This window comes from Wolffia australiana, chromosome 4, assembly GCF_029677425.1.
Source record: "Wolffia australiana isolate 7733 chromosome 4, ASM2967742v1".
Lineage (NCBI taxonomy): Eukaryota > Viridiplantae > Streptophyta > Magnoliopsida > Alismatales > Araceae > Wolffia > Wolffia australiana.
This window is the reverse complement of record NC_135838.1, coordinates 11,102,087-11,128,824: the sequence shown is the minus strand read 5'-3', so window position 1 is coordinate 11,128,824 and position 26,738 is coordinate 11,102,087. Positions and strand designations below refer to the sequence as shown.

The 26,738-nt window shown below is 43.7% G+C and overlaps 1 protein-coding gene across 4 annotated transcripts in view; it reads right to left on the bottom strand.

Annotated features, from left to right (window-relative positions):
• The window catches only part of LOC144701923 (inositol hexakisphosphate and diphosphoinositol-pentakisphosphate kinase VIP2-like), a 63,893-nt gene that overhangs the window by 141 nt on the left and 37,014 nt on the right, over positions 1 to 26,738 (bottom strand). For 3 of the 4 annotated variants that reach the window (XM_078573742.1, XM_078573743.1, XM_078573741.1), the window contains exons 9-29: positions 23,046 to 23,138; positions 22,322 to 22,396; positions 15,541 to 15,626; positions 15,239 to 15,445; positions 14,513 to 14,612; positions 12,859 to 12,929; positions 8,697 to 8,778; positions 6,778 to 6,936; positions 6,510 to 6,552; positions 5,975 to 6,057; positions 5,810 to 5,872; positions 5,655 to 5,729; positions 5,306 to 5,428; positions 4,791 to 5,032; positions 4,618 to 4,662; positions 4,481 to 4,547; positions 4,273 to 4,344; positions 3,949 to 4,187; positions 1,936 to 1,993; positions 1,531 to 1,845; positions 635 to 918 (exon numbers count right to left, since the gene is read on the bottom strand). In XM_078573742.1, coding sequence (XP_078429868.1) covers positions 652 to 918; positions 1,531 to 1,845; positions 1,936 to 1,993; positions 3,949 to 4,187; positions 4,273 to 4,344; positions 4,481 to 4,547; positions 4,618 to 4,662; positions 4,791 to 5,032; positions 5,306 to 5,428; positions 5,655 to 5,729; positions 5,810 to 5,872; positions 5,975 to 6,057; positions 6,510 to 6,552; positions 6,778 to 6,936; positions 8,697 to 8,778; positions 12,859 to 12,929; positions 14,513 to 14,612; positions 15,239 to 15,445; positions 15,541 to 15,626; positions 22,322 to 22,396; positions 23,046 to 23,138 — 2,565 coding nt within the window. In that variant the 3' untranslated portion in view covers positions 635 to 651. The remainder of the gene's footprint in view (positions 1 to 634; positions 919 to 1,530; positions 1,846 to 1,935; positions 1,994 to 3,948; positions 4,188 to 4,272; positions 4,345 to 4,480; positions 4,548 to 4,617; positions 4,663 to 4,790; positions 5,033 to 5,305; positions 5,429 to 5,654; positions 5,730 to 5,809; positions 5,873 to 5,974; positions 6,058 to 6,509; positions 6,553 to 6,777; positions 6,937 to 8,696; positions 8,779 to 12,858; positions 12,930 to 14,512; positions 14,613 to 15,238; positions 15,446 to 15,540; positions 15,627 to 22,321; positions 22,397 to 23,045; positions 23,139 to 26,738) is intronic. The other variant, XM_078573744.1, reaches the window with a different exon arrangement.

Here is a 26,738-nt window from a genome sequence, read left to right as displayed (position 1 = left end):
ACAAGAAAGAACGAGTTTGAAAAAAAAAATTGGCCGGGGTAAAATAATCGCAGTAAAATCAACCGATTTCCCGGAAAAGAGAGAGTGCAGTCTTTTAGTGCAGGGATGCAGACGGGATGGTTTTTTCATCCCAGGACGAAAAAATCGTCCCGTCTGCAAGATTGGAAGAAAACTGGGACGGAAATTCATCTCGGGATGAACAGACCGGATGGTTTTCCTACTGTCGGACGAAAAAACCGTCCCTTCCGGAGGTCTCGGACGATGGATGGTAAGGAATACACTAAAATCCATCATATTTGCATCGCTTAAACAATTTGCATCAAAGTAATTGTGCATATGTCCCTCTGCTTTCTCTCTCCTCCATATTTCCCTAAAAAACTTAGAAAAGTATATTAAAAATTTAACACATGATTTTTTTTCCATCCAGGACGAGGTATGGGACAAGGTATGAGAACTGGCAAAGTCGGGACGTGGACGGGACGATTTTTTCGTCCTGTGACGAAAAAACTCTCATGTCCGCGTCCCTGCACTGATTCCGGATGTCCGTCAGGACAATCTTTGTCCTGTCCCGTCCATCGTCCACGTCCAGGGCGATCCGCAACTATAAATAATTTGAGCAGATGATAATTAATACCTTTGGGTGTTTTTTCTTCATGGGTGTCTGGGGGCGGGTGGGGGCTTGTTGAAGGGCCAGAGATTGGCGAGGCGCTCAAGAACGGCGGAGCTCTTGGAGAAATAGCCGGAGAAAGCTTGCGGGGGGGCAGCCGGGGGGAAATCCTCAGCCGGCATGGCGAAGGGGCGGAGCAACGTCTCCACCTTCCCCAGGGTGGGGTACGTGCCCATCTCCTGCAGCCTCTCCGGCCCCATGATCGGCAGCGTGTGCTCCTGATGCAGCCACGCGGCCTCCTCCCCATCGTCCTGCCCAACATCAAGACCGGCTGCTCAGAAGAAACAAAGAGGTATAGTTCCAGATCGTCCCCGACGTGGACAATGGACATGACGGGAAGAATTTCGTCCCGTCCGGCATCCAGCGTAAGTTTAGGGACGAAGGACGGGACGGTTTTTCAGATAAAAAAACCATCCAGTCCAATCATACCGGGATGGTTTTTCATCCCAGACAAAAAAAATCCATTTTATATTTTTAATATATTATTATAGATTTTTCTAAGTTTTTTAAGGGAAATATGGAGGAGAGAGAATAGAATGGACATATGTACAATTAATTCTGAGCTGCGTCAAATTGCACGTGCGAAAAATAATGGACATACGGTCAGATCTCAACCATCGGATGTGAATCCGGCTGTTTTTCTACCACATCCATCCGTCCGTTGTCCGAGACCTCCTGACTGACAGTTTTTTCGTCCCATGGGACGTAAACCGTCCCGTCCGGTGGTCCCCGGGACGAATTTCATCCCGAAATTCGTCTGTATCCTTGGACGGGACGATTTTTTCGTCCCAGGACGAAACAATCGTCCCGTCCGCGTCCCTAAACTACACAAAGAAGGCAAGGCAAGAAGACAGAGGAAGAACCTCCTCAAGCGGGCTGAGGTCAGCGCCTCGGCTGAACGTCATCTCCACTCGGTACCTTCTGGGGTCCTCCAGACCCACCTGCAGATCCGCGTTGAATAAGATAAATTGGTATTTTTGAGGTTCATTTGATTTAGATTTTTGATTTACCTCGGTGTTTTCCAACATGCGGAGGACGATGTAGCTCATGTAGTCGAGTTCGCGCACTCGGTGGAGGCGTTCCAGGGCGTGGTGGCAGATGAGGCTTTCTTCTCCTTGCAGGGCCTCGTCCAAATTGCAGTAGCGGAGAACGTTCATCACCGAGTGTATGTGGGATTCCTGCCACAGTCAAACCCGTGAATTAGTAATAATAATAATAATACTGGATAATAGAAATAATAATCGTATCCTGGTGCGAGGGAGGCTCACCGATGTGAAGTAGAGCCGGGTCCGGACGTGGCGGTCTGGGGTCCTGACGTTGGCGTACCTGCGAGATTCATGGAATGAGAGCGATAGATCGAGAGAGACAGAAAGAGAGAGAAATAGATGGATAGATAGGGAGGGACATGGGGAGAGAGATACAGTGAGATAGGTAGAGAGAGAGAGAGAGTGCGTGCGATAAATAGAGAGGAAGAGAGACAGATGGATAGGGAGAGAGAAACAAAGAGATAGATATAGAGAGAGAAAGAGCGCGAGCGATTAGAGATACTGAGAGATAGATAGAGAGAGAGAGAGCGAGAGATAAATAGAGAGGAAGAGAGACAGATGGATAGGGAGAGAGATACAGAGAGATAGATATAAAGAGGGAGAGCCAGCGATAAATAGAGAGGAAGAGGGACAGATGGATAGGGAGAGAGATAGATATAGATAGAGAGGGAGAGAGAGAAATAGATAGGGAGAGAGATAGAGATAAATAGGGAGAGAGATAGAGAGAGATAGGGAGAGAGACAGATAGGGAGAGAGACAGATAAATAGGGAGAGAGACAGATAGATAGGAAGAGAGATACAGAGGGAGAGAGACAGATAGATAGGGAGGGAGATAGAGATAGATAGGCAGAGAGAGAGATAGGGAGAGATAGACAGACGCGGAGACATAGATAGGGATAGATATAGAGAGATAAAGAGAGAGAAGATACAAATAGAGAGAGATAGACAGGGAGGGACATCGAGAGATAAGGAGAGAGATAGACAGGGAGAGATATAGAGAGATGAGAAGAAAGAGAGAGATACGGAGAGATAGATAGATGCGGAGACATAGATAAGGATAGATATAGAGAGATAAAGAGAGATCTAGACCGGGAGATATATAGAGAGATGAGAAGAGAGAGAGAGAGATAGGGAGAGATAGATAGACGCGGAGACATAGATAGGGATAGATATAGAGAGATAAAGGTAGAGAGAGACAGGGAGATATATATAGAGATGAGAAGAGAGAGAGAGAGAGATAGGGAGAGATAAAGAGATAAAGAGAGCGATAGACTGAGAGATAGAGAGATAAAGAGACAGATAGACAGGGAGAGCTATAGAGAGATAAAGAGACAGATAGACAGGGAGAGATATAGAGAGATAAAGAGACAGACAGACAGGGAGAGATATAGAGAGATAAAGAGACAGACAGACAGGGAGAGATATAGAGAGAGATAAAGAGACAGATAGACAGGGAGAGATATATAGAGATGAGAAGAGAGAGAGAGAGAGAGATAGGGAGAGATAGAGAGATAAAGAGACAGATAGACAGGGAGAGATATAGAGAGATAAAGAGACAGATAGACAGGGAGAGATATAGAGAGATAAAGAGACAGATAGACAGGGAGAGATATAGAGAGATAAAGAGACAGATAGACAGGGAGAGATATAGAGAGATAAAGAGACAGATAGACAGGGAGAGATAAAGAGACAGACAGACAGGGAGAGATATAGAGAGATAAAGAGACAGACAGACAGGGAGAGATATAGAGAGAGATAAAGAGACAGATAGACAGGGAGAGATATAGAGAGATAAAGAGACAGATAGACAGGGAGAGATATAGAGAGATAAAGAGACAGACAGACAGGGAGAGATATAGAGAGATAAAGAGACAGACAGACAGGGAGAGATATAGAGAGAGATAAAGAGACAGATAGACAGGGAGAGATATAGAGAGAAAAAGAGAGAGAGAGATATACAAAACGAGAGAGATGGACGGGAAGAGAGAGAGATAAAAAGAGGAGATAAATAGGGAGAGAGATAGATATAAAGAGAGAGATAGGGAGAGAGAGATGCAAAGAGAGAGAGATAGGCAGATAGATAGATAGATACAAATTGAGAGATAGAGAGAGAGATACTAAGAGAGATAGGGAGAGAGATTGAGAGATGGAGAGAGATATATAGATAGAGAGATATTTAGAGAAGAGAAATAACGAGAGAAATACGGATAGAGAGATAAAGAGATGGTTTCTTACTTGGGGTCCAGGCGATATTTGGTCTCTTTGTCGTCGTCTTCTTCCTGGTCGTGGGACTTGTCGCTAGAGAAACCACTGCTCGCTTCGTCGCTGCCGTTTGGAGATCTGGACAGGTTTTTGTCGCCCTCGTTTCTCGTTCCGGTCAGGCTCTGGCAGTTTTTGAGCTCTGCGACGCTGATGGCTTCATCTCGCGTGTTTCTCAAGTCTATCAGGATCTTCCCCAGCAGGCGACGAGCGATCTACAACGAAACGTGAGCAGAATACAGGGGTTTTCAGAAGGGGATTTTTCTTTGAACTATTTCTTCAGAGCGATTGGTTGCTTACATTCGACCCGATCGTCAGTTTCTGCCTTGGGTTTATTCCGTACTCGTTCGGGATGACGCCGTCCGCGAGCACCTGAGGAGATTAGTTTCCGAAACGTTAAAACTATCACATCATTCTTGCGAGATTTGACTCACCAATTCTGTCAGAAGATTTGTGACCTTCCATTCTTGTATACAAATGCGAGTCAGTTTAAAAAATGAGAAAATACCTGGGCGACTTTGAACAGCTCATCTAATCCTTGTAGATTAAGATGCGAATTATGCAGGAGGTCGTACCTGTTTATTAACGGAGCAAATTAACAAAAAAGTAAGGAGGGAATTAAAGTTGGAGGAAGTAATGGCGTACTTGCACGAGTCATAGACGTCTGGAATTTGGGTGATGTCGAATCGGCTGCAGTAAGAAAACAAAAGTTGAGCAAATTTCAATCAATTCCCAGATTGAGGGGGGAATGAGACACCACTCTCGTAGCAGAGATAGAGTGAAGTGGATGAATCGAGAAGGAAACCGAGGGCACGTACTCTTTTCGCTCGTTGTACAGGTCTCTCTCCAGCTTCTTCCAGCGAGCAAACATGAGAAGAAAACTCTCACTGCCACAAGGCAACCCGGCTGAAATACGAGCCATGTCAATGTGGGATTTCCCGAGAGCCTTGGCTTGATCGTACGGTGGAAGGACAGCAAACGAGCTCGTCAAGGCAAGTTTCTCGTCCTCGTCTTCTGCGAGCAGCTTTACTTGCTTGGTTATTTTTTTGGTTAGTTCGGCCTGTCAAAGAAAATAGCACATATCAATGAAAAGGAAGCTTTTGAAATTCACTAGCTACATTTTTTCTAGATCCAATGGGAACGAATATCTTCCTTACGGCTAAACACGTTCTAAAGAAAATGCTTTCTTAGAGAATAAAAACGTGAAAAAAGTAAACTGTCAAAACGCTAGTTTTTCATTTCAAAAATATTAAAAACAGTATTAAAGAAAAATGAAATAAAAGACGATGGGCAAGCACGGTGGTGGTTATAAGGGCTTCATTATATGTAATACCATTCTTGGAAGTAGTTTGACGGAATCGGGAGATAGACCGGCGCCGTCAACCATCCAAGGAGACTCATCATAGCCATTCTGGAGCATCGCCTTGCGCTCGGAGATGATCTCGTGTATTTTCGCCTGAAATAAAAGACGAGAAATGGGCAATAAATATAACCAACAAAGATAAAACTTATGACACGTTGTAATTTTTACTCACGGACGCATCAAAGACCAAGAAAGATAATCACGAATGTGGAAAGAATATTCAACTAAATTAATTTCATAATTCACATTTTCTGACATTTGTTTTAAATCTGTCATGTAAGAAAGAGAATAACCGAAAACTGATTTAAGAAATTCTAACCTTTGCTTCTTCCATTTCAGTGCTGGCCTCCTCTAGACCGTCCAACATTGAAGAGTCTTTGCTCACAAGCGAAACCTACAGATTTGTTCGACGGAGTCATTGAACAATATCATTTCGAAACATGCATTGGAAATTACTTCATAGGAAATACAAACCAGAATTGGCGTTAGTTGACCCTCTAAATCAAGAAGCCCTTTGGCAAAAGCCGCAGCAGACATCTGGAAAAACAAGGACAAGGACAAAGAGCTATCAAACAAAATTGAAATATCAAAAAGACCAAAAATTAAAGAACAACATGATATTTTGGAGATGTGGAACACCTGAACCCGCCCCTCATCTGAGCTGTATATTTTCAAGTCGTGCCTATACGTACTGTGGAGACGAAGCAACCCGGGCCCTTCACCTAATAATGTGAGTGTAGAAAATAAGCTGGTGTCAATCTATCCTATTATCCTTGGAAATAAATATAAAAACTGAACGAAAATAGATCCAATGGAAACATTACTATGATAAGTTTTAAAGAAAATAGGATAAATATTACGACTGAGGTGGGCGGAAAAAATGAAAACAAGAAACGTTGGAAAGCCAGGTGATATTATCGAGCCGTTCGGCTGTCCAATTATTTGAAACAAAATAAATTAAAATTTTAAGGTAAAACCAATTTCACAGTTTCTTGTTCCAAAAAAATTAGACCATAAAACTAATAGAAAGAAATCGTATATAAAGGAATTTTAGGACGCAATGTCCCTTTTTTATGACATTAGTCGTCATTCAATCCCCATAGTTGCTCTCAGTATGTGAAGAGAGAAGATAGCACGACAATCACATTCTTAAAAAATATAATAGATGGGACACCTGGATACATGTTGTTTCTGAAGTATCTTCCAAGTTCTTCAGCCTGAAGAAAAATGGATATATCAATTAATCATGGAATTAAGCAATAAATTCAATTTCTTTCTTTGATGAAAAGTTGAACCACCCTTTCAATGTGGCATCAAGAATGATTAAAACACATGATATTGAATACAAGCTGAAAGCAGAGAATAACACAAGCGTGTAATTTTCGGAATACAGTCATTTGTAATGATAAAACGCTGTCTGTTTTTTGAGAAAAAAATCGCACCTGTTTCCTTCCAGCATGGGTAAGGACACCCCCATATTTGAGGACCATCAATGCTTCGGTGGGACGTCCTTCCTCACCACTTCCATCAAGCCTTGGTACCTTGGCCCATTTAAGAGGCTTTAGCTGCACTTTTCTGTATATACCAGAGAAGTGTCCACCCTGGGATCCAGAATGCGAAGACAGTTCACAAGTTTTTTGAGATGCAATGTCTGTTTGAGGTAGGTCAAGATTTCAAAATCAATGCAAATAATGATTTGGCCTCGTTCCTACGACAGCCAGGTCTATGCAGGATCAAATTAGGGATACTTTTCATGTTATGTGGGGAGCAAGCCTTATTTCCTGATGGAGAAAGAACCAACCAATGCAGACAGTGGAATTACAAAAACTCGCAAGGAAAGTTACAAATCTCTCTGAATCAAAGGCCAGAGTAAATAGGTTAAAATTGAATTCATCAAACTAAATAAGTATCAATGCATGACCAAATCTGTCACTAGCATTGCACGCATAGTGACCCAGACAACATGGAACATTGAGGTTACAAACGCTTCCTCCTAAAAAAACAGAAATCTGAGCTAATCCTTGTTCCTTCTTTACAGTCATCACAACAATCTACAGAGTTTTCAATAAGGAACTTTCTAAGATGCAATTCAAACATCGACAAGAAAACTGAGGATGGCTGACGTTCATTCCCGTCTTGAGAAAGGAAGCCGAGAATAGATGCCTATCGTACTTGTTACTTAATTCCCCTCCCACTTTCACTGTGAGTAATTGTTTTTATCTTTACTGCTAAATTTGACCATTACCAACAGCTCAGGTGTTTTAAAAAATTGTGTCACTGATACAGGTCTTCCTAAGACATAAAAAATCAACATGACTTCAGACAATGTGAAGAGGTGTGCAGGGTCAAACCAAAAAACCAATCCCTCTAGTAAAAATGGGAGTTGACAAGAAGAGGAGTATTTTTCTTTCTTGAAGATAGTTGCTGAGGCAACCCGCTGGAGAGGGGGAAGATACCCACCCAGTCGGAGGATTCGGAGATTCAGTAAATCCTACCAGGTGTACCATTTTTTGTTTCTCTTTTCCACCATTCCCACTCAACCCCTACCTTTTATAGTACCTCTCACCATCACGAATTTGCTATTCTTGATGATTCTTGAAGTTTCTTGGTCTCTGGTTCTCACTGATTTCTACTCCAATCTGATAACATCCCAACCAGGATCGTATTGTGAATGAGGTTGACCCTGGCGGAGTGGACGACGCTGAGGGGATGAGAGCGGCAGAGAGTGGCGGAGTGGACGACTCTGAGGGGATGAGAGCGGCAGAGAGTGGCGGAGTGGACGTCGCCGAAGGAACAGGGCTCGACGGAGTGGACGTCGTCGAGAGAGAAGGAGAGATTACTGGAAGGAAATAACACTTACAACTCATGTCCTGCCTTATAACGAGGAGGGCTACATATTTATAGGAGATACAAAAGACAATAATGCCCCTAGTGAGCTTACTGGAAGTAGTGGGTCGTAACACTATCTTAAGGAAGCGTATCAGTTACTGAGTATCTTTCTTCATTTATTTATTACTCCTATATTGTACTTCTATATCGGGCATACATTTATCCTAAATGGAGCATGTGATACTTTTTAATCTGCTGCGTACCACAATTAATAAAAGGTATCCTTCTTATAATTCTTCCCCAGAGTTTCACTGCTGCAGCAGATTAAGTTTTGTAAAAAACTCAGAAAACTTTTACACCTCTTAGAGTTCATACTACTTTGAGTAACTGGGTTGTTGCTGTGCAAAATCCCATACTCGTTGATGATGAAATGTATTTACGGAACGGAATAGTATTTTGATTCGAGAACAATTTGCACTAAATACACCATCCAGAAATAATAGTGATTATAAATCCTGAAAATAGAGAATACCTCTTCTAGGACTGCTTTAACCTGACGAAGTTTTTCTGCATGTTCAGTGTCTTCAGCGTCACTATCACTTTCACGACCTGATCTGTTCATGATGCAGAAATTTATCAGATCAATAAAACTAGTGAAAAAAGTACTAATTTTATAAATTTTACGTTCTTGATAAGTTGGTGGCGAATTAATGTAAGGGGCTACTGCAGAGCCCAAGATAAACTCCATTAGCCTGTGTTAGACATATCATGTGTCTGACATGTGATACCTCCTGATAAAAATAGCCTTGGGACCATGTATCTATATATATACATCTAGCATTCCATGCTCAATAGAAGTGTTGTGTTATTTTTTCCCTAAAGAAAGGATCGTCTTCTTCCACCGCTGCTTGTCTGTATCTCTCTCGATCTTGTCTCTCCCTCGTGGACACCTAGGCGACAGCTTCATTTCTTGCATGGTATCAGAGTGGATGGTTTGAGAGGATTCAAATAGGCTTCTTGAGCGCTACGATTTTCCAGCTGTCACCAATGGCTGAAGGCTTTTTTCCTTCAACAGCAGCCAGCATCACCGATGGAAGATATTTATCTACAGACTGACTGGTAGACTTCTTACTCCTTCGGGCACTACTACCAACATATACCAACTTACCGGTGGACCGGCAGATCTACCAATGCAACATTCCACCTCAGCTGATAAGTATTTTTTTTCTTGAAGAGCTTCAGAATGACTATCGACAGCAATTATTTTCTCAGGTATTCATCTGATCACGACGATCAACGGCGAAGACTGCTTCGATCAGCTGAAGCTACTTATCTATCAACTTACCAGTAGATCAACAAAATTTCCTCTGCCAACAAAGCGAGGACCTCTACCCAACGACTGGTAGTGCTTATTCTGGAGCTTCTTATTGGTGGATTCTAGGTGTGAAATTCCAATTTTTCTTTAAATTGCAATTGGCGGATCTACATTATATTATCCATTTCCGTTTATTGTCTTTGCCTTGCATGACCAAAGCCAAGGCCACATTTGAGAAGAATGCTAGTTCCAATGTTGGACAACTTCATCTTGGGGAAAGATGGTACACTCATCTCCCCGTCACTGCACCCTGTAATCTATTTACGGGGCACAATCAATATCAATGGACTAGGTACATTCAGGTCATATTCCGACTTTGTAAGCATATCCACCCTACAGACCTCCCACCCTCTGAATCTGACAACTCTATGCACCTTATGCAAGAACATTGGACAAGTGATGGTCATACTGGTAGCACGACAAGTGAAGAATCTTAAGTGACTGGATCAAACGACACTGAACTTCAAACACAAAGTTTTAATCTTAGCAGGGAGGAACTCCTCCAACTAAAGAACCTCTTGAAGTCACAGGACTCCATCTAGAGAACTGCTTGAGACTTATGAACCCTGCACTAGAAGTCGAAAGGTTCAAATCGCCGATGGTACTCTACTGCCAATGGTTGGCATTGGTAGCATCAAGGTACGCACCATATTCTTCATTCCCAAAGTTATGCGTCAGTTTACTTTCTGTTAAACGTAGTGCTCAACTGACATCTTATTAGTCGATTTTTGAAGAGATTGGTGTATTCCTCTGTGACAAGGCGGTGGGCCTGAAGCATGGCATAGCAAGAATCTCAGAGGGACTCCACTATCTATGCCAACCACAAGGGAGAAAGGAGGCGCATTTCCAAGTTTTAGCTGCAACAACTTCTGGGGATGAATGTTTTCGGCTACTCCAATCAGTAATTAGGACACCCATCATTTTCTATTATGAAAGACATGTTTCCAAATTGATGTTCTCATTTGAATAAGAATACGTTGGAGTGTAATGTATGCCAGTTGGCCAAACATAAGCATACTACTTATCATCATTCATCAAATGGAGCAACATACGTATTCGAGTTAGGTCATTGTGACGTACGAGGACCAGGACCATTTTCTAATCTCCATTGTTTCCGATGGTTCTTGGTGTTTATAAACGACATGAATCATTTTTGTTCGATTCATCTGATAAAGCATAAGTCTGAAGTTGCTAACATAATCAGTGCTTTCCTGAGTATGATCTACCACCGATTTGAGGAACAGATTAAGAAATTTTGCACCGATAACAGATATGAGTTTTGAAACTCTGAAATAAGAAAACTCTTTAGAGATGAACACATTATTCATGAAACCTCGTGTCCTTTTTAACCTCAACAAAACAGATTATCAGCTGCTTACCCTCTCCTAATAAAGTCATATTCTAGAAAAGATGAGAGCCCTCATAATTCAGAGTTCTGTCTGAAGACATTTTCGTAGAAGCTGCTATGCACTCCGTCTACTTGATCAACTACTTACCCTCTCCCACTCTCCGAGGACATTGTTACAACCTAGTACCCAACTTCGCGTTGTGGATCCAACTGGAACTTTGTGTCTCTGGATGTGAGTGTTATGTTCATTTACATCCACACCAAGCTAACAAGTTGGCTCCGCATGCCTTAACATGTGTTTTTGTTGGGTACTCGAATACTCAAAAAGGGTATAAATGCTACCATCCTTCCACAAGATGTATAATTACAACCAAAGACGTCATATTTAACAAACTTAAATAATATTAATCTCAAGCATCCTAGATTGATGACAACAACATTCAGTCAAGTCCATTGTCATTCTCATCTTCTTATTTAGACCCACAAAATGATGAACATCAGAATGTGGATCCACAGCCTACACTTGAAACATAACCCCAGAGGTTGTCCCAGAGGGGGAAGAACTGGGAGATCCCCAACAAGTAGATAATACATCACAGCCCCCTATTGAAAGTGTTCTGCAACTTACTCGGGTAACTCCATATCCTTCTCACTATACACGCCACAGAATTAGACATTTCCCAAAATAGTGTCCAAGACCCTATAACTACGCCACAAGAACCAACCATGATCTCAGATACAAAACTACCAATTCAAAACAGTAGAATCTTATGTCATATTACCCTTTCCTATTGAGTCATGTTCTCACTTATTAGAAGGTCACTGCAGCTCATAACGCATTTCTGTTGGATCTCCAAGAAGTTTATATCCCCAAGTCAGTTCACGATGCCCTTGCTCAATCACCGTGGTGAACAGTTATGGACGCTGAAATGGAGGCCCTACATTTCAGCGTCCATAACTGTTCCTCCTAGTGTTGACTTAAACTTCAAATGTTATGCCAAGGACCCCAAATACAGTTCTTCAGAGGGAAAGATTTATGTTGATAAGGTGAATCTGGTGATACTACTCTGTTCAAGATGTGAAGATATTTCTTGGCGTTATTTGAGAAGAAATGTAGTATGCTCGCAAGGATTCACAAGGGAAATATGTTGCTGGACCACAGGCACTTAGAACAGAATACGTTGTGAAGGGACACATACTACAGTGTACTTAAATAATAATTTAAGGGACCTTCAGAGTTCCAGGATTCACGAAAATATTAGTCATATTCTAGATTTCGTTCAAGAAATATCTTCTCAAATAGTTTTCCCATAATTGTATGTTATTGCTATTAGTGCTGACTAAAATTTCAAATGTTATGCCAAGGATCCCTACTACAGTTCTTCAGAGGGAAAGATCTACGTTCATAAGGAGAATCTGGTGATACACCACGCAAATGGCTCCACATCTTGAACAGAGTTCACAACTAAATGACGGCAGGGAATTCCTCCTAGTGTTGACTAAAACTTCAAATGTTATGCCAAGGACCCCAAATACAGTTCTTCAGAGGGAAAGATCTATGTCGATAAGGTGAATTTGGTGATACACCAGGCAAATGGCTCCACATCTTGAACAAAATTCCCAACTAAATGACGGTAGGGAATTCCATAATAACCATTGGGCCATGAAATTGAACGTTCAGCTTTGAAACGAAGAGATAATTCTTTTCCTGAAATGAAACTATCATATCGTTTGTATTTAATGAAGCTAATAACCCAGATGTCAGTTATCCACCTTTGATAAAAATGTTATGCATATTCCCATTTTGCAAACAATGAATTTTCAATAACACCAAGAGAAGGCTAAGAATTGGCACATTCATGCAAGAATTTAGTTTGAGAGCTATTAAAATAAGATTACTCACAGGGTCCCATGTAGAGCTTAAATCACTTTATATTAATTGCAATATTCCCACGGTTTAAAAATCCATACCTCACAGGTGGAACCAGAATCCTCGTTGCATCCAACAAATCTTGCAGTTGAACTGCACTCTTTAGCTTTGTCTGGAAAGAATTAAAATTTTCTGATGACTTACTTCAAGATTTTACAATCTCAAAAAAATATTAACCTACGGAAATTGATATTTCTTCAAACAAAATTAATAGATTAAGTTTCTGTAAAGCTGCAAACTTCGAGCAAGATGTCACTCTCATTGTGGCACTGAGATCATATAAACTTGGGTTCTTAAATACTATAATGCGAGATGCCCCATGGGGATCTGTCAAGAATCAAGAAAGAAGAGAGAAGAAGAAGAACAAGATGAGACAGGTGCACAAACCCTAGCATTCTTGATTTATGGAACAAGAGGGAGTCAGGATATTTTTGAAGAATTGTTTCATCGAGATCAAAGATTTTAACCAAGAAGCACTGAAGCACTGATCCAAGAAGTAGAACACATTTGAGTCCACAAAGGAGCTCTGCTGAAGTGCAGAAGCACTGAAGCGCTCTCCAAGAAGTAGAACACCCAGAAACAGGTTTCTCAGAAAAAGAAAATACTTCAATAATGGCAATGCCAATGAAAAGATAAAGACAACTAAAAACATTGGGACGAATAACACTAACAAGATAGAACAAAATATCAGAAACATGACAGGCCAAGGCATCAATATTCTACAGATTCTGGGGCCTGTAGAACATGCAGATTCTAACAAGACAAGACAGAGAACCTCGATCTTTAAAAAGATGTAGCAAATATATTCTACAGATTCTGCAGAAGAAGAATCCGTCAAAGTATTTTTGGGTCTCCAGGCGATTTACTACAGATCTTGTCAGCTTATAGAAGATTCTATATCTTGGCCCACCATCTGATAATGGGCCTCACAAATTGGGCTTCTAGGCTACATCAAATAATATAATTGCAAAAGTGAAACTTAGTTTGTAACTGAAGACACGAAACTTTCTAGGTGCCTCGTCCTAACGTGTATGTAACAATACTTGTGCACCATAAGAAAATGAATAAGCTTGTAATAACTATGATTCAAAATATCATCCTTGCTTTGTCATATGATGCTTAGATTTGAAAAATCATACAAAAGGGAAAAAATGGCATCCTTTTCTATGGACTACACAAGAGAGTACTGGAATATTGGGGTGAGATCCCTGGATATAACATGATAACTCAAAAGAATTTCCCGCAGAATTGCGGAACTCCACTCAATTTCCTAATGCACTCAATTCTTTCAAATTTAACATACATCACGATGGAAGAGTCACCTCCTTTTATTTTCTCAGTTGTAACTACCTAACACATGCCAAGGGAACACATGTGACAAATATTATCACATGGCCAGGAACATAGTTTGAGAAACACAACTGTTGCATTAAACGGGCCAGTTCAAACCTGCAGATATAGTACATTTTCTGCTGAAAGAAAACACTCAGGTTTCTAAGTATCTTCTGGCTTTCTCTGGCAAAAACTTTTTCCACCCTCAAACTCTTCTGGTGAGGCCGTGCTGACGTGCCATAGGCTTGCGCAAGATCATCAATTTGAATCGATAAACAAACAAGGGTCTTCGATGACATCTTTGATGTCTGAGACTATTCATGGAATATTGAATCTATTCATAAACTATTTTAGTTTCAGTACCTCTGCTCTTGGTCTCCCACCATTGTACTTGAGCATCAGATTCAACAGTTTTTCCTCCGTGACGCGTAATTTAACTTTTTGCTTGGGTGTACGATCACCACTGTCAGGTTTCCAAAAAACATGGATTAAGCAGCAGAGAGAGCATTTAGAGATTTCCAGATAGTACATCTAAAACCTCTATGGACAAAGATATAGAAAAACTTGATTATGGGGAACCAGGAATAAGGATGTAAATAGTAATGTTCAAATGATTAACAAGTTTTTTACCCCTTTTATGTCTTCAAGTCTCATTCAAGAGCAAAACATATAGTTAACTAGCCACGTCTCCGAGGAACTCGTTTAGGGATGTTTTATTCGTTAAAATATGATGCAAAACTGATGATATAGCCTTAAAAATCGAAGGTCCCTGATCTGTATGCCAACATATTTTGTTGTTCCTCAATGAAACTTCAACTTTTTACACAGACCAAATCTTATTTATGAATCATGATATATTCCTCAAAAGTATGTTCACCTATCGAAAAGAAATTATTGTCATTTGTTTCAAAAGGCAAACTACAAAGTGTACTATTGCATCAGTTTAACAGGTTTCATGCAATTTAAACAACAGAAGAATGAACCAAGAGATTCACCAAAAAGCATTGTCATAAACATACATAACTACACACCAGTTATTTCAATGAAATGAAGAACCTTTGTTACACGACCGAGGTGACGGAAACTTACTGGCGTATGACAGCAATGACACAACGCAACTCTTCTGATTGGCCAAAAGTACCAATAATTCCGCTAGCCTGACGTGTTAAACTTTCTGGTGTTTGTACTGTCTCGTTAACTTTCCAAGGAAGAACAGATGGCATTTCCAATGAAAGATGCGGTGCTTTTGCCTCAAGGAAAATTTTTCTCAGTACGCAAGCAGCATCATCATAGTACCTTAGATTGAAAATCAGCTCAAGTCACCCATACGACCCAGAGAATACACTTAAAATTCTTTCAAATCGTAACATGACATTGAATTAAACACATACTTGTGAGAGTTTTTCACAAAACTCCATCCATTCACATCGCAAACATATGACCTTCCATCACTCCTTAAGAGATCAAATCCACAAACCTGCCACAGACATCCTTACTGAGATCAAACATCATATATGATATATGAAAGATATTTATCCTTTCAAAAAATGAAAGACATTTATTTCTGATGCATTTTTTAACAGAGGGGAGAAAGACAAGGAGTGCACCATGGAATACACTATAGATTTCATTCACTGGATTTTTTTCTTAAATAGAAAACTATGGAGGATGTTAATTAAAAAAACTGAAAGCCAAGTATAAAGTGATTAACATGTCAAATCCCAATTCTAACATGTTACTCCGACACCACAGAGCCTACCTCGATTTACTTAGCCAGCACATGTACCATGCTGAGACCGTCATGAAGTCCCAAGCCAACAAGCACCACCGGCCCATGGAATTCAGTGGGAAATCTCTTCTACCTCAAGCTGCAACCCAGCGCATGCAGTCACTCGCCTCGCACCCATTCACTCAAGCTACACCCCACAGTAACAAGAAGCGATACCTATCCACTCATCAAGCGACTGGGTCCCGTCGCCTACAAGCTCATCCTTCTGGCGAACACCCAAATTCACCCAGTCTCCATGTGTCTCAGCACAAGCATGCCACCTCCACCACTGCCCAGGCCCAACTACTCCCTCTGAAACTCACCTAAGACTCAGTGTGGCAAGTTGCGCTGGAAAATATTTCTGCTTTCCGCCCTTCCACTCGTGGTTGCCAAGTCTTCACCCATTGGTGGGGGCTCCCCGCTTTCAAACCTTCTTGGGAACTTGCTGCTACCCTCTGCGATCAGTTCCCAACTTTCAGTTCGAGGACAAGCTGGTCAAAATAGAGTGAAGTAAGCATAAGGTACCTTGGCCAGTCAATAACGATGGGTTGCCTCAAGGCGATAGTCTGGCAGCCTGTCATAGAGAAGATGGAGTGGCAGCTTTAGGGATGTCAGACCAGAGTGGTGTCAAGGGGACGCCTAGTGCTTGTGAGGTTAGTGCTTCCAGCACTTCCCCGTTTCTACCTCCTTGTCTCCGATCTATCTGCCACCTTCGACAAACGCTTTGGAAGGTTTGATGCAAAGGCTTCTATGGAAAGACTCAGCTTTGGAGGAGGGAAAGGGGATGGTCCCCGTACCTTGGGACCAGGTAGACCAGTCAACCAAGGGGCGTGCAAGGGGTGCCACACCAACATGACATAAACCTAGCCTTGTTAAACAAATGAGGGCCCAACTCATGGGACAAGAGGAGAATACAGCAATCAAGGTCTTGAAAGACAATTACCGATCATGAAGGGTTTGACTGGGAGCAGCCCGCAGATCTGAACTAAGTGGCATTTATAGTTCCGGATCGTCCCAGACGTGGATGATGGGCGGGACGGGACGAATTTCGTCCCGTCCGATGTCCAGAGTAAGTTCAGAGACGAAGGACGGGACAGTTTTTCGTCCAATGATAAATAACCGTCCAGTCCAATCATACCGGGACGGTTTTTCGTCCTGTCCAGTCATCCCGGAACCAATTTTCGTTCCCAAACTCGTACCAGACGAAAAAAACCCATTTTATATTTTTAATATATTCATATAAATTTTTTTATGTTTTTAAGGGAAATATGGAGGAGAGAGAATGCAAAAAGACATATGTACAATCAATTCTGAGCGGCGTCAGTTTGCACGAGCAAAAAAATACAGGTACCTTGATGCAAATTGTCATAGAAGGCCACGTGGCGAGATCTCAACCGTCGGATGTGAATCCGGCGGTTTTTCGTCAACATCCGTCCGTCCATCGTCCGAGACTTCCGGACAGACGGTTTTTTCGTCTCACGGGATGAAAATCATCCCGTCCGGTGGTCCCCGGGACGAATCATCGTCCCGAAATTCGTCTGTATCCTTGGACGGGATGATTTTCGTCCCGGGACGAAAAAATCGCCCCATCCGCGTCCCTGAACTCAAGTGGCATTTGCATTTTCGAACGGCCTGACGCAAATCTATCTTCAAGATAGAGAATTTTCCACAGGAAAAGTTCCTCATGCATCTGCAACTTGAGAGCATTGCTCAATATTGGTTGATGTGTAAGGCAAACCCTTCTCTGTAACGAATGTAGATGAACAGATCACAAAAACCAAGCAACAGAGGAACTGTTGATCATCAACACATACCAAGTTCTATGGAAACTAAAGATCCCCCTAAAAATGTGTCTATTTGACTTGCTGCTTCGATGAAGATAGGTGAATCGGGCCTACGACAAAGAGATGGCTACCAGAAGCCGTGATAGAGTGCATTATGTACACAGAGGGTTAAGAAGACTATTCCCATCTTTTCTTTGAATGTCTGCTTGCTTCAATCTATGATAGGGGTGAATGTCTCCAAAGAGGAATCCTTCTGGGACTCACTACACAATGAGATACCTAGGGGTGAGAGGAACAGAAACCACTTTTTGCTGTGCTCTAAGCCATTTGGCTTCACTGCAATGAGGTCATCTTCAATGGACGTAAGGCGTAGCTAGTTGGTGTAATGCACCATGCGGAAACCTTAGCCTCAGTTTTGTTTAGAGGGAGGTGAACAGAGGGTGTGGGAACCCTTGGTTCAAGGCTATACTTATAATTTTCTCATTAATCCTACAGGGAGGACCACCAATCTTGAGAGACCTTCCACCACTTTCTTCACAAAAAACGACTCCGTACACCAAGGCCTTTGATAGGATCCTTGATAGGATCCTAAACCTATCTAGGGGTAGTTTCGTCATTTAGCCCACAGGGGCATTTTAGACAATTGCTATTATGTATTTCCCGTTAAATAGGGATGCCCTCTCTTTAGGACGGCAGCGAAGAAAGAAGAAGAAGAATGAAGTAGTGCCTTGTCTCCCCCTCTCCAAGTCCAGGTCTGGCCTCCCCTCTCCCTTCACGATCCCCATTCCCCCGAGATTGTCTCTTCCTCACCACATTTCCAGGTGGCTCGCCCCCAGCTGATCCCTCCCCCCTCTGCTCGGCCCGCCCTCTACCATTCCCGTTTCACCTCGCTACCCCAGGAACTTCTACCTTACCTCTTCCTCCAACCTCCTGATACGAACCTAGATCAAGGTTCGTATCAGCCTCCTTCGCTACAAAACTCATATTGTGCTGACTCCTTATTCATTCTTCATTCCCTTGGTGTTGAAAGGATTCCATGATTGCATCACAGAGGGCCAAGGAGGATTTCAATGGAATATCAAAAGACTATCTCAGCAAACATTTTGGAGGGGAATGAGGAAGGTGATCAACAACACAAATTTGGAGGAAAACCTACATCAACCAGTCTCCTAAATGTCAACAACACAAATTATCAACATTGTGACCAGTCGGACTTCTACAACCACTACCCATTCCAAATCAAACATGGGAAGACATCACCAAGGACTTCATAGAAGGATTACCAAAATCTATTGTCCTCGACTTGATCATGGTCCTAGTTGAACGACTAAGGGCGTCCACTACTTAGAAGTCAAGCATCCCTTCTCAACAAATAACATTGCAGATTTATTTGCCAAAGATATTTTCAAGTTACACGGAATAGCACGATCAATCATTTCTGATTGAGGCAGCCTCCTCACAAGTCATTTTTGGAAGAAATTACACGAGCTTCCATAGAAATCGGAAGGTATGGATGGTAGACTCTTTGTCCATTGGCCCTCTCAGAACGTTTTGTCTGCATCCTAAACTGAGAAGAACGTGCCTCTCCACACTTAGTTGTCCCTTGTCCTGCTCCAAGGCCTTAAGTGTAACAATGCCTGATGCATGCCTGGCAGGTCTTCCACACTCTGCTCTGAAATAATGCCCTCCAAAATCGAGTTCTATGTGCCTTCCCATCATCCTCTAACTGATGATTGAGGTTCTTTGCCAGCTGGAATAGATTTGAGAACTCCTCTCCTAGCGTACCTCCGGCCGACGAGTCATCCATACAGTAGAGGAATAGTGAACCATCCCCCAGACTGACTTCAGTAGAGGAATATCTTCCTCATACCCAGCTAGAAGGCCAAATGCAATACAGAAGAGAGCATTCATCCCTGCTCCAATATGGAACACCAGCCTCGCCCCTCGACACCATTGACCAACTCTTACTAGAAAGGGATTTGATGCTCAAAAATGCACTTGGCTAAGTTTCAGCCAAAGGATGAAATTTCAAGCTGAAAAACATAGGCGAGATGAATCATTCAAAGAGACTGAACTAGTTTATCAAAAAAAATCACCCTACAGGATGAAACCCTTGGCTAGAAGAGCTTCAGAAAAATTCGGGACCAAGTATTTCAACCATTCAAAATCCTCTGAAAGACTGATCCAGTTGCCTATCATTTAGAATTTCCTGCGTGTTCCACCCTATGCCCAGTATTTCATGGGTCGCAATTGAAACAGGCCATGGCAGAAACACATACTCCTACACCCGCACATGGGAAATAGACATTTTCTGCCAAGCTATTGTCTCCGTGAACACCCGCTCCTCCCCCTTTTCTTTTGATAGAGTTCTGGTATCTCAAGATTCTCCATATCCTCTGATTCAGCTTAGGTGTTCAACTCATCTTCCACTTTGCACCTTCCTAATTTGAATAAATGAGAAGGCTACCGCCCTTGCTCCTTTGGGAAGTGTTTTGGGAGATCCACTGAAAACAAGAAACAGTCCACTAAAGATAAGGATGTAGGACCTGCTGTGCTCGAAGTGTACATACAATCCACAATTCTCATTTCTTGGAGAGACACCTTCCCAATTAACGTCCTTGTAGGCTTCTGAGCCTAGTCTTGGCACCCTGCTCCATGAGGTATATCCTCCATCTCCAACATCACATTGAAGTCACCCTGGGAGCCCTTGGAATGTTGAAACCACCTTTGCCAATCTCCCAAAGGATTGCCCTTAACATCGCATTAACAGTGTGATAGAACCAGAAATAGAATTCCTCTCAAGAATTACCAACAATGAAATCCGTTTACAATAATGTTGCAGAATTTCCAAGAGTTGGTAATCGTGGTGATCGGCGTAATAGGATAGTAGATGTAGATCAAGCTCCTTCTCGAACACGGGCGTCTCCTCCTCTCAGGATGAGCTCCTCCCTCCAGGCGAACGGAAGATCAAGTCTCCTCCCCGCTCTGGCCTTCTCCCGTCCTCTCCAAGATCGGGCGATATCAATAAAATGACAAAAGTTTCCATACCTGTCTGGAGGTCTTTATTTATAGGGTAGCGGTCTGGGGAGTGTCTGGTTAACTCGCCTGGTCAACCTTGCGTTGACCAGATCCCCTTTTCTTCTTTCTTTGATACTTACGTGAATAAAATCAATCACAATGCAGCAGATAGATGACAACCAAGTTGAAGTCATCACTCGTCAATTTTGTTGCCACAGCAAACTGTCCCATCCATGTGTCCATCCAAAACAACGATCCTTTTCAGGGCCACATCAAATTACCCGATCGAGTTCATTGCCATTAAGGAAATCTCACACCACCTCCCTCCGATCCCCACCACGCACTTCTCCAACATCATCTCCTGTAGGCAAACCAACATGGCACCACATTCTTGTAGATATCTCCCCATAATTTTTCTCTTCTGTTCATCCTGGAGCCCCCATACATTCCAGGAGATGCATTTCATGGATGTATTGGATCTTCCCCTCCCTCCCTCTACTCCCACGGGTGCCCTTTTCCTTTGGCCACCTCTTTAACCCCACTGATGGAGCTCATAACCTCCTCCACATGGCGGTATTCCAATATACTTCAGAATAATTTGAACTCCACAACAAAGATTTTGTTTTCAGCCAAGCTCATACATCGTAAAACTAATAAGATTCCCTTCAAATGCTAGAGATATAAAAACTTGATCATTTTTTCCTTTCCACCTCTTTCTGTTCTCTCCCTCTCTTTTAGAGTCCTGTAGGACTCCCTTAGTGACCTATAAAGGACCACCCAACCAGAAAACTTTTCTTCTAAGAGGGGGACCTTGGGAGTTGCAAAAATTTTCTTCTAAGAGGGCCTGTAGGACCAGTTCTTTGTCATGAATGTGTAAATAAGACAAACCATGGTTCTAAGGGGGAGGCAAGTATTTTCGAAAAATATCAACTAGCGGCAACCAGAAATTAGTGAATGTAGCTGTATTCAGCAAGAAGTTAACGAATTCTCTTGGTTTATAAGATCCTTACTTCCACTTTGCTTGCTTTGGTTGCTCATGACATTGTACAGAAAACTCAAATATTATCTTTTTCACTGTTAAAGGGATGCCCACTGATTTTCTTCAAAAACCATGTATTAGAATGCTTGGTTATTCCAAAATCTCCCCATCAGGGACAAATCAGAAACCTTCTCTTGTAATTTGTCAGAAGCATCCCAAATATTCAGTGATACACACACTGACTTCTTGGAAACGTCTATTACAATGCCACAACACCCCAAGCCATCTTTGTGAATATCTTCTCTGATACAATTTGAGTCATTGAAAACTGGTGTCATACCTGACAGGTGAAAGAAAACAACAGAATACTTTATTGACCTTTACTGCAATCTGGTATATCCTTTATTAACCCTAACTACATATCAACGGGCCTATTATAACAAGCCATATTGTGAAATAAAGGATTGAGCAAAAAAGGTAAAGTAAACAAAAATAAGAGTGCAAATAATAGCAGTCAACTGCCAGCTAACAATAAATAGGCATTTTTAATATTTAAAAATATACATAAACACAATTTTATGAATAAAACAGATAAAACAGTGTATGTGAGACAGATGTCTTACCGCTTGCCGAAATGCTATGCAGACATCTCTCGCCATTTGTTTCTCAGCTGGGGTCAATAATACTGGATATCTCACCTTCAAAATGAATAAATCAGAACAATGGAGCTCATGAGTCTTACCTAAATTATAAAAGAGAGCACATCAATAGCAAAAGTTATAGGGTTGAAATTCTGATTGTAAAACGTGAATGTGATACAAACCGTAGATTATGTTCATACCAAAAAAAGGGGAAGAGGATAAGCCGAGTGGAAGAGGCAGGGATCGACTGGGGACAAACCACCTAAAGATGCAGTAAAGTACAGAAAATCATGGGGTGCGGGAATCGCAGCGGAAAAGATGGACTTGAACACAGAGGAGAGAAAAGATGGGAAAAACAACTTAAACTTCATAGATACTTCTTGGCTTGCCTTATTTCAAGGGAAACACATATAGACGGGAAATGACAGAAATATCCCTAGTTGGCCAAAATGTCATATCTAACCCCAAATGCTGGACAGATCAACACTTCCACGTTTAAGGAGCATCTTGTCATCAATTTTTATGAACCCGGATCTGATAGTAATTGATTTGAACCTTGTTTTGTATGGAGAACGGGGAAGAGGAGAGGCTGAGTGAAAAAGGCAGGGATTGCCAGGGAACAAACAGGCTGGGGATGTGGTCAAATGCATAACGCTTAGGTGGCTCAGAAAACAAGGATAACTAAGACCGACCAAATGTAACTTACTTCTTTACCATCAGGACTCCTCATGACAACACCATCAACTACTGGAGATTTTCGTGCCTCAGCATGAGCATACTCTGTCCCAACTGTATAAACCTGAAAATAAGAAAAAGTTAAATTCAGAAAGCAGTGGAAGGTGCCTTCATCAGCAATAACTTGAATGATGAGCAAAAGAAAACCTGACATGCTTATTGATTCAACAAAACCATGTCCTAATGAATATTTCATTAAATTCCAAAATGTATGCCCAAAATCTTCTGGAATGGTTACGTAAACACAGTAAAGTACGAGGGCCTAATCCCACACAATTTTTTTTTCTCTTTCTCTGGCTTGATTACACCATATCTCTACTGCTTTTCACATGTTTGATTTAGGGTAGAGTTAATATGAGTGATTGTGGCTTATGTATTTTTAACAGGTAAAGAACATCAGGTAAAGAAGATAACCATTGACCTCAAAGTTTGTTGCATCATATGATAGTGATATTATCTGTCAGTGAGTTCGTGCAAGGCCCGCCAGCAGCCCAACCCAGAAGACTGGGCCCATCCCATGTTGACAGCTCCTTAGGCCCCACTTCTATGGAAGTTGGGCCAGGAAATCACACTGTGAGTCTCTCTGGAACATTTCCCTCTTCCATTGTTCAAGTTGTAATTTTTCCCCCTGCCAAGTAGCAACTGTTCATCAGCAATCCGATTGTCATTCGTTTGGGCCCCTCTTTTGTTGCCTAGGTTATACCTTCAGATTATCCTACTCAGGGTTTCACTCTATTCCCCCAATCTTCACTTTATGCCACGTCAACTCTCCGTCGTGGAATTAGACCTAGGTATTAGTGAGATAGTCAGCCTTATGGGCTAATGGGCCCTATTCTATAAGCCCATTAGCCCTCTTATCATTCTCTCTCTCCTAGGGTATATGTATACCCAGCCATGTACTCTATTGGGTTAAGTCATTATCTTCTTCCTTCCTCTCTTGACATGGTATCAGAGCTCCAGAGCTCTTCCATCTAGGTTTTGACATCACCCTCTCGCTGTCTAGCGAATCCGGAGCGTGACCGACGGATCAGCCACAGCGCAAGCTGTAGCCAGCCCGCGGAGCTTCCGAAGACACAGCCACAGCCGCGCACAGCCGCAGCCGCGCACAGCCGCTGCCGCGCACAGCCGCAGCCGCGCACAGCCACAGCCGCGCACAGCCGCAGCTGCAACCGCACACAGCCGCGGCAGCCGCAGCGCAGCCGCAGCGCGCAGCCGCGCGCACAGCAGCAGCCGCGCGCAGCCACAGCCGCAGCGCGCCAGCCAGCCGCACAGCGCGGCAGCGCGCAGCGCGCAGCGCACAGCCGCAGCCGCAACGCGCGCCGCGGCGCAGCGCGGCTGCGCGCCAGCCACAGCCGCGCACAGCCGCAGCCGCGCACAGCCGCAGCCGCAGCCGTGCGCCAGCCGAAGTCGCACGCAGCCGCAGCCAGCGGCCTCAGCTGCCGCCGAAGCAGCAGCAGAAGCCGCAGCAGCCGCCGAAGCAGCCGCCGCCGCCGCAGCCGCAGCTTGCAGCGGCAGCCGCAGCATGGGCCGTAACCTCAGTCACAACAGCCGTCTCCGTAGAGACCACGGCTCTGATGTCGGAGGAACTTTACTCCACGGGCCAGACGCGTCAACCGGCCGTCCCAGATGATGGCTTCATCGATGCAGACTTTCAAATAGAACCCTTGTCACACAAGGTTACTCATTCTCTGCCGGCGGTTCCCGACACGACGTGTCTCCAGGGCCCGAATTTGTTACAGTGGCGTCACTTTGTCGAGACTACTCTCAAGGCGGGCCAACTGTTCAAGCATTGCACACAAGCCCCGCTTCCATCGACCCATCCACACTATGCGGCGTGGGAAGCCGAGGAACACTTCGTCCTTGGATGGCTCTACACGACCTCCCTGGCACCCTCGTTCCGTGAAAGGTTCCCTCGCTGCGCCACCGTGAAGGGTTTTTGGGACCAGGCCAACAAATTCTGCGACGCTGAAGGGGACAACTGGCGCCTCTTTATGCTCGTTGCTAAAGCCAGCAACTTTCGCCAAGGCACACTTTCCATCTCGGACTATGCGCTGGAACACAAGAAGCTGTGGGACGAGGTGGACTACTACTTGCCGACGGATAATCCGACGTGCAAGTCATTCTAGAACACTCTTCGCCTACGCCTCTTGGGGTTTCTTTATGGCCTAAACAAGGAGTATGACGACACTCGGCGCCGTGCCCTCCATCGCAAGGAAGGCCTTCCTTCCATTGATGACTTGGTGAAGGAACTCCAGGAAGAGGAGAGTCATTTTCATGTCATTGGCACTCTCTCCTCGGAGGCAGCTTGTGACTCGACTGCCCTCCTCGCCCGGCCTCCTCGCCCGCTCCTGCTCCCCCTGCGGGCGGCCCCTCCGGGCTGATTTGCTCCTACTGCAGCAAGCCTGGACATCTCCGCAAGTGGTGCAAGAAGCGTCAATCGACAACCGGAAAAAGAAGGAGGCTACCGAGAAAGCTATGGTTGCCTCCTCCTCTACCTCTTCTACCAGCCCGGCGACTCTTGAGCAGCTCCAAGCCGACTTGGCCCGTCTCCGTGACCAAGTGGCTCCTATGCAGACTCCGACTCAGTCGACGGCACATTTTGGTGGATTTGGTGCGTTCTCTCTCCCTCAGTCTGAATAGTGGTACTGTGGTACGGCTTCTTACTCGCCTCTCGTATCGGATACGAGCTGGGTTCTTGATTCGGGGGCAACCGAACACATGACCCCGTTCAATGACCGGTTTGTATCCTATGAAAGGCATAGTGGGGACCGTACAGTTATTACAGCCGGTGGTGGACGGTTGGGTGTTGCTGGAATTGGGGCAGTGTTTGTAGACGGCCTCGGAGTGGTCAGCAATGTTCTTCATGTCCCCACCCTGCGAGCTATACTTATGTCTCCTCAGCGTTTGGTTGACAGTTTGTCCTGTTCTTTTCACCTCCAGCCTGACGGGATGTTTCTATCTGACAAGGTGGGTCGGACTACACCGATTAGGCGGGAGAACGGGTTGCGTTTGTTGGACGATGGGGGGCGCTCTCGGTGCTTCCTGCTTCACCGCCAACTCCGACCGGCGGATGTGCAGCGTATGGGACGTCTCCAGTTGGCTCACCAACGGCTGGGTCACCCGCCATTTTCAGTTTTACAGCGTCTCTTTCCTTCGATGTGTACTGGATTGGACCTTCAGACTATCGTGTGTGATGCCTGTCAACTGGCGAAGCACCGTCGTTCATCTTTCTCTCCGTCCACCTCGCACTCCTCCACTCCATTATTTCGCATCCATAGTGATGTTTGGGGACCCGCCCCGCAGGCTAGCCTAAAGGGCCACCGATACTTTCAGATATTTGTTGGCGAGGCCACCCGCTACATGGGTCTACTTGTTGACCGCCAAATCTGAGGTTGCTCCGACGGTCCGTCACTTCTGCACCATGGTTCGTACTCAGTTTGGCCGAGGTATTCAGCGCTTCCGCTCGATAACGCCGGGACCGTCAACACCGAGCTGGCCACGTACTTTGCTGACCATGGGATTCTCCACGAGTCCTCTTGTGTGGCCACCCCGGAACAGAACGGTATGGCAGAACGTCGGATCGGGTATGTCACGTCGACCGCCCGTACCCTTCTGCTGAACTATTCTGTTCCGTGGGCGTATTGGGGTGAGGCGGTCTTAACGA